The sequence below is a fragment of the Gavia stellata genome, chromosome 31, assembly GCF_030936135.1.
Source record: "Gavia stellata isolate bGavSte3 chromosome 31, bGavSte3.hap2, whole genome shotgun sequence".
Lineage (NCBI taxonomy): Eukaryota > Metazoa > Chordata > Aves > Gaviiformes > Gaviidae > Gavia > Gavia stellata.
The window spans coordinates 1,570,917-1,578,728 of NC_082624.1; the positions used below are offsets into that span (position 1 = coordinate 1,570,917).

The 7,812-nt window shown below is 61.1% G+C and overlaps 1 protein-coding gene across 1 annotated transcript; it reads left to right on the plus strand.

The window, feature by feature from the left end:
• The first annotated feature begins 1,909 nt into the window (after positions 1–1,909).
• Positions 1,910–5,407, plus strand: ARID5A (AT-rich interaction domain 5A). The gene is made up of 6 exons (XM_059831537.1): positions 1,910–1,993; positions 2,762–2,927; positions 3,019–3,071; positions 3,144–3,241; positions 3,325–3,472; positions 3,748–5,407. Exons 1-6 carry the CDS (start codon positions 1,934–1,936, stop codon positions 5,038–5,040), a joined length of 1,818 nt encoding a protein of 605 aa, XP_059687520.1. The 5' UTR covers positions 1,910–1,933; the 3' UTR covers positions 5,041–5,407.
• Positions 5,408–7,812: the final 2,405 nt, after the last annotated feature.

Sequence of the window (7,812 nt, forward strand, 5' to 3'; positions counted from 1 at the left end):
CATGGCGGCGAGGCCAGGAAACCAGCCGGCGGGTGGGAATCCCAAAAACTACAGGGAAAGGGGGGGGCCACCCCAACCCCACGGGGACACCCTCACCCGTGACCGTCCCCACCTACCCCAAACCCCTTCTCCCACCCGTCCCAGCACCCGGTGGGTCCCTTCGCCCGGCGCTGGGTGATGTCAGGGGGTTATTTTCACTCCCGGCGGCGGCGCGGGCCGGGGAAGGGATGACTTCAACCCATTACTCACCCGTCGTAATGGCTTGGCATCACTCCCGCGCTATTCCTGGCCGTGACGCTCGGCCCTTCGCTCCGACCTCCGCCACGCTCAGGGCCGACCGGCAACACCGGGACGCCACTCACCGGGAATTTGGGCCTAAAAAAGCCAAACCGTGGGTTAACGGGATGATTTCGGTAACGAGGACGAGCCCCAAAGGGAAACCCAGGGGTTCGCAGGTGGCGGGAAGCGCGGTGGAGCGGTGGGTGCCATGAGTTTGGCCGGTCTCAGCCCGCTCCGGCCCGGCTTTCGCGGAGCGACGCTGCGGTTTCTCGACAGCGCCGGGAAAGTGCCGCCCCCGCCGCGAAAGCGCCGTTAATTATTATCGTGTTAAACACATAATTACGGCCCAGCCGGCACCTTCAGCCGCCCAAATTACCGCCACAAAGCTCGCCCGCCGCCTGGTTCGATGCACCGCAGCTCCTTCACGCCGGCTTGAGTCGGTTGGCCCCAAATCGGCCGCTTTTCACCCCAAAAGCCCCCGGCGTCGTGGTGCGTGTCCCCCCCCTCGGTTTCCTGCGTTTTCGTAGCGATACCAGAAAGGGAGGAAATCACGTCAGCGGCTTCGCCGCGCTCGCGGTGCCGGGAACCAAATCTGAGCCGGTGAAATCACGGCCGGGGCACGCGGGGGGTCCGCACACGCATGGACACGCGTGTACTTTATGTGTTCCCGCTGCACACGCGTGTACTTCACGTGTTCCCGCTGCACACGCGTGTGCCCGCCTGTGTGTGCGTACTCACCCGCACCCAGCTGCGTACACCTGTACTCCCGTGTGCCCACATGTACTGGCGCGCACACGCGTGTTGGCGCTTGTCTGCCCCCACGAACACGCCTGGACACGCGTGCCCACGTTGGCACACGCATTTACCCACGCGTGCGTCCCCCTGCACGCCCCACTGACACGCGTACCCCCGAATACATGAACGCACATAGGCAGGCGTAGAGCTACGAGCCCACATGTGAACATACGTGTCCACGCACACGCGTGTGCACACGACTACACGCAGCAGCATTGCGCCCGCTGTAGGACTACAACTCCCAGCGTGCCCTTCGCCTGGGGTGGGTGGGTGGGGGACGAGCAGCTCGGCTGCCCAATAGGCGGAGGGGGCGTGGCGGCGCCAGCCAATAAGCGGCGAGGGGGCGTGGCCGCACCGCCCGGCGGGCAGTCACATGGCGCGGCGGCGGCGGGTGAGCGGGATCGGGGTCGGCGTGGGGAAAGATTTGGGGGGGGGGGGGACACCCCGGAGAGGGTCTCGCGTGGGAGTGAGGGGGGGCACGGAAGGGAGGGGGGGACCCCCCCACCCCGTTCCTCAGTTTCCCCAGGTTGGCACCTTCTTTTTTTCCCCGTTTTGCCAGGGTTTGCCCCCAAAAAAGTGGGCGGGGGGGGAATTTGGGGTGTCAAGGGGGTACAGACCCCTAAATTTAGGGGGGGGGCACGCAGGGAGCAGCTTTGGGCCACGGCCTCGCCCGCCAGGCACCGAAATCGGCCGTCCGGCCGATTTCGGTGCCTGGCGGGCGACGCCGTGGCCCAAATCATCCCAATTTACCCTTAATTTTTTTGGGGGGGGCAACAATTTGGGGTGTCTCACCCCCCCCTTTTTTTTTTTTCCCCTTGCAGGATCTCTCCTAAAATCAAAGCCAACGACTCCCCCCTCCATGGAGGACAACCAAGCGCCACAACGAGACCCCCAAGAACCCACCGTCCCCAAACCAGCGGTGAGTGCCGCACCCCATTATTTTGGGGGGGGGGTGAGGATGCTGAACCCCCCCATATTTTTGGGGGGGGGCGCACAGGAGGTGCTCAGAGGGCGAGCATCGCTTTTGGTGCCTGTGAAAGCGAGGATGAGGAAGAGGAGGGCGAATTTCCCAGCATGGGGGGGGGGGGAAACACACCCAAACCAGCGTATTTTGGGGGGGAGAAATGAGCCCCCCCCACACCCACGCGGCTTCTAATTTTTCTAATTATTTTTTTACCCCGACGAAGAAGGGAGGGGGTTAGGTTTTGCCGCGCCGGACACCTCTCTCCAGCGGTTTTTTAATTTTAAAAAAAGCCTCTAAGTAGTTCAACCGTTAAAATACAGCGGCTGTCAGAAGCGGTTAAAAGAAAAGAAAGAAAAATTTAAAAAAAAAAATAAAAAAATAAAAAATAAAAGTACTTGGGAGCCGAGCAGCTGCTTTGCCCAAAAATAGCAACAAGTTTTATAACTCCGGAAAATGTAGAACAAACAAACGAGAAACATTTTTAGCTGAGAAAGGCGGCGGCGGGAGGGGGGGGTGGAGGATGAATTTCTGCCCGTCTGTTTTCCTGGAAGCCGTTCCTCGTGTTCTCGCACGGTTCCAGCGCTTTGACCAACTTGGCCGGCGGCCCAGGCTGCCGGCTAACGAACCGAGAGCTCGTTAAACGCCTTTGGGTTGTAATCATCCCCATCCCTGGGCTGGTGAAGCGTCGGGGGGGCTCCTTCTCACCCACCCCCTGTCCCGCAGGAGACTCCGGTCCCGGAGGATGGCTCCGAGCGGGAGAAGCCGGTGGAAGAAGGGACAACGGGTGGTGAGAAGGAGGAGGAGGAAGCCTTCCTCGTCAGCCTCTACAAGTTCATGAAGGACCGACACACACCCATCGAGAGGATCCCCCACCTCGGCTTCAAGCAGAGTATGTCCCCCACCGGGGCCGGGAGGAGTTGCCGGCGGCCGCGGCGAGCACCGCGTCCCCCTGACCCTCGGCCTCTCCTCTTTATTTCCAGTTAACCTCTGGAAGATCTATAAAGCCGTGGAGAAGCTGGGAGCCTACGAGCTGGTAAGCCACGTCCCCTGGGTGCCGGGATAGCCCCTGGGTGCCGGGGGGGTTAACCCATCCCTCCCGCCGCAGGTGACGGGGCGACGGCTCTGGAAGAACGTCTACGACGAGCTGGGGGGCAGCCCCGGCAGCACCAGCGCGGCCACCTGCACCCGGCGGCACTACGAGAGGTAGGGGACGGAGCCAGGGGGTCCCGCTCCGTGCCTCGGTTTCCCCTCCCGGCGTCGGTTCTCACTGCCGACCCCTCCCGCAGGCTGGTCCTCCCGTACGTGCGGCATCTCAAGGGGGAGGACGACAAGCCTCTGCCCCCCAGCAAGCCCCGCAAGCAGTACAAGGTCTCCAAGGGCGCCGAGACGGGCGAGAAGAACAAGAGGGCCAAGAAGGAGAAGGGCCGGGAGCAGGTGCGTGGCCCCCCCAGAGCCCGGCTGATGCGGCTCCGCTTTGGGAGCAGCCCCGGAACCCTGCGCCAGCCGCCCCGGGTCTGTCCCTCGCCAGCGGGGAATGCGTTGGGGTGGCCGGGGAAGAGCCAGGAGGGATGCGGCTGGCTGGGAAAAGAGGAGAGCGGAGGGCTTGAGGGCAGCCAAAGATGGGGAGGGGGCCGGGGGGAGCCGGGACCCCAGCATGGGGATGCGGCAGAGCCCGGCACCCACACCCCAAATCCCCCCTTTGCTTGCAGATGCCTCCGGAGAAGGTGAAGTTGGAGGCGGCGGCCAGCACGGAGGACGCGAGGGACGCTCCGGAGCGGGGCCGGGTGGTGGAGGGATGCCCCAGCCCGGCGATCCCGACCCCGAGCCCCTCGGGGGGGTGTCCCGGCACCTGCAGGACCCACACCGAAACCTACAAGCGCCTTTTCTCCAGTTTCTACTCCAAAGGCAACCACCCCATCATGTCTCCGCTGGCCAAGAAGAAGCTGCTGGCCCAGGTGAGCAAGGCAGAGTCCTTGCACTGCCACAAACGCCACTGTCCCGAGGGCCGGCAGTTGGCAAGCAACGCTGGTCCTGGTCCCAGCCCCGAGCCCCCCCGGCCGGCCGCTGGCCCCCGCCTCGGTGAGCGGAGGAGCCCGGAACCATCGGGAGCTCAGGATACAGCTCCGAGCGTTGGGAGCGAGGTGGGACCCATTCCCAGCGCATCCCCCGGCGGGAGAGACAGCCAGCCCTGCCCGCGGGCCGAGGAGGGGGGTCCGGCACCCACCGTCTTCACCGGCTGCTTCCACGCCTACCGCAACGAGGTGCTGAAGCCCGTCAGCTGCCATCCCCTCTGGGGATATTTCTCCAGCTTGAAGGATTTTTTGGAGCCGCCTTCCAACATCCCATCGCGATCGGAGGAGCCGGAGCAGCCCCAAGACCTGCGGAGCAAAGCAGGGCAGGCGTGGAGCGGGGAGAGCCGGCGAGCGGCCACCTGTGCCACCGTCAAAGCCTGCTGGGTGCCCCCCGGGGCCGGCTTTGCCCCCGCTGCGCCGAGGGGCAAGCGTGGCCGGGAGGAGGAGGAGGCTTTTGGCCCCGGTGCGAAGTTACGTGCCATCTCCCCCTTCGTCAAGGAGGCTGATGGCAGGGACACGGGCGCCAGCTCGCCCAGGGGCCAGCATGGGCTGGCCAAACCCAAGGCGGTGGTGGCCAGCCCTGGCTACGCCGCCCCGCTGCCGCAAGCCCCGGACGTTTACAAGGGAGCGATGCTGCATTTCCCAGCAAGTTTCGGGAATCCACTGGAGCACCTCAAAACCCAAGGGGTGCCGGTGGCACCGTCCCTCTCCGTCAACCCCTTCATCATCCCTGCTTTCCCTAGCCCTTTGGTAGCCACCTCCACGCAGCCCTCCGACCTGTGCCGGCCGCTGGCGACCGGCCCTGGGCACTACCCAGCCTCCTATGAGAGCTCGCTGCGGCACCGGCTCTACCCGGCGGCAACATGGCACAGCCAACCCACCTACACCTCCCCGCACGTGCCTGCCTTTCACCGCCACGCCAAGCTGTAGCACTTCCATCCCGCTGCGGATCGGTCTCGTTCCCTGTGGAGAAGGGAGCTGGCTGGGATGCCATGGCAGAGAGACGTGTGCCGGAGCCGGTCACTGCTTCGGAGCCTGCGGCAAGGGGACTAAGAGGAGACAATCTGGACCGTGTCATTTTTACTCTTGATCTTAGAGCTGTTTGTATCCGACATCGTTACACCGGTGACTTAACTACCAGTATCACAAGGATATATATATTATATATATATATATACACATACACACACATAAAAAAAGGGAGTAAAATGAGTTGCAGAGGTTTCTATTTTGCTAGAGAGGCCGTGCCCCGGCGCGGTTGTGTGTGATGCGGTGACGAGGCAGAGCTGGGCGATAGTTATTCCCATCCCACCGTGCCCGGGATGCTCGGTGACTCCCGGGGCCAGAGCCCCGGCTGGCTCACAGCACGCGATGCCATTTTGGTTTTTAATTACGTTGCCTTTGGCCGGGGCTCCAAAGGTTTTTTTAGGGGTTTGGGACTGCGGCGAGTGGCCGCTGCATTGGGTGTCTGCCCGGAAAGTGCTCCGGCTGCTCCGCACGCTGCTGCTCTGCACCTGGAATAGCAGCAGCGGCTGAGCCGGTGACAAAGGCAGTGCCCAAAATAAAACTGGCTGGATGGTCCCGACCTGGTGGTGTTTGGGGTGTCCTTGATTTCCTCAGATCGGGGCAGGGTTTGGGGGGAGCCCCAGAGGTGTTCCATGATGCTGTGGGGATGGGCTGAGACCTACCTCGGGGGCTGCCCCAATCCCGTGGGGAAGTGTTTTTCTGCATCAATTTTTGGGGGAAATCGCAGCCGTTTTGTGGAGCAGCCACGTGTCCAGGCATGAACCAGCCCAGCAATATCTCCAGGTGCTTTTTGCCTCTGGGAGCTCCTGTCGAGCTGTTGCAAATGACCCAAAGGCTTCATCGGAGCCGCAGGACTCGCTTTTCTCGTGACGGCTGCTCCCCACAAGCGCATCTGCTCACCATGAGCCGTCGAAACGGCAAGGGCAAAGGGACAGTGGCACTTGCTCGTCCCCAGAGAGGGTTATGGCTTCAGGTGGAGCAGGAGCAGTAAGTCGGCTTTTAAAGGACCACTTCTGCTGTATCCATGGAAAGGAAAAGCTCTGGGATAGAAATTGGAAAAGGAGAATTAGCCCCAGGCAGGACCGGTCGCTCTGTGATGCTTTTAGCATTAGACTCGTTGAGAAGAGCAGCATCATTGACCCAACCACTCCTGGATCCTCCAGCCTGAACATCGGAAAGGCATTACACGCGCTGCAGACTGCCCCACTGCACCCCAGGAGCTTCGCTGCCAAAACACACCATAAACCTCGGGTTGTGTGCGAGGACGTGGCCACGGAGCTTGAGTCTTCCCGCAAAGAGCTGCCTCCGCACCTGGGAGTGAGGGCACTGGAGATGCCACATCCCTAAGGGTGCCTCAGCCTAATTATTATTATTGCAGCGGAGAAACTGTGACTTCAAGCCTGGAAAAAGAGAGTTGAGCTGCTTAAAAACACTGCAGGTTGACAGCAGACCCTCGTTTTTATCAGACACACTTGTGTCCATGGGTGCTGCGGATGCCAGAGCAGAGCCCAAGTTCATCCTGGCTGTTTTCCCATCGCTGTCAGCTCGGGGAGAAGGTACCGTGTTCAGTGGCATCCCATCGGCAAACCCCCTATACCAGGGGCTAGCTCAGCCTTGGGATTCACGGTTATCCCACAGCCACGACGTTCTCTGCAGGAAACTTTGCCTGGGCTGAACCCGGATTGCTGGCAAAGTAAAATCTTGCCCTTTTATTTTTTTTCTTTCCCCTCCACAAAACCCCAGGGAAAAGGGAAGAAAGGCTTTGGGGTGCTGGCAAAGCTCAGCATCCCCAACACCGGTACTCACCATCGTGGCAGTGCGAAGTCCGGTGTGCGAGAGGCCATGGAGACAAAGCAGGACAGTCCCCAAAAAGCCGGATGGCATCTGGAGCAGCGTGTGTATAGCCCAGGAGGGGTGGGAAGGGACTTACAGCATCTGCCTCCTCTCTCGACAAGGAAATACAGCCATCAAAGGGGAAAACGGTTATTCTCCTGCTCTGTTTTCGGGCTCCCTGTAACAAACACCCTGATTCTGCCATGATTTGTGCGGTCCCGGCCAAGCCAAGCCAAAAACAGGATCTTCTCACAAGCCGGCAGGATGAGGAAGTGAGCAGAGATTTCGGAAACGTGCCTGCCCTCGGGAGGAGCAGGGGGCCGCCCCGGCACTGTGGGTCTCCATCCGCTGAGAATCACGCTCCCCGAAAGCATCTCAGCCAGCAAATGTTGCATCACGCCCTGCGTCCCTCCGGGGAAGCAAGAGTCAAGGGCTTGGGGCGCAGCAGAGCCGCAGCACGGGATGGAGACATGCAGAGTGTCAGGATTATCCCCGATATCCACAAAAAGACCCAATAATTCACAGCCATAAGCTCGGTCCTGTGAAAACAAGCCTCAGAGCCCAGTGACAGCCCCGGGGGGAGGGAAACCACTTGTCCTGAGCCCTGGGAGACATAGTCCTGTCAAACCACCCTCGATGGTGCTGAACTCGACCTCACCTCATCATCTCGGCCCCCATTTTGTGGCTCGGCACCTTTGTGTCACCCCTTCTGCCGCTTCCCTCGTTACAAGCACAAGCTGCCCAGGTCCCCGACGCTTGCCGATGCAAAAACAACTGTAAAGGTTAAGTCAAGGCTCAGGGCAGATTAAAGTCGAGCCTTTTTCAGCATGTATAAATGCTCCC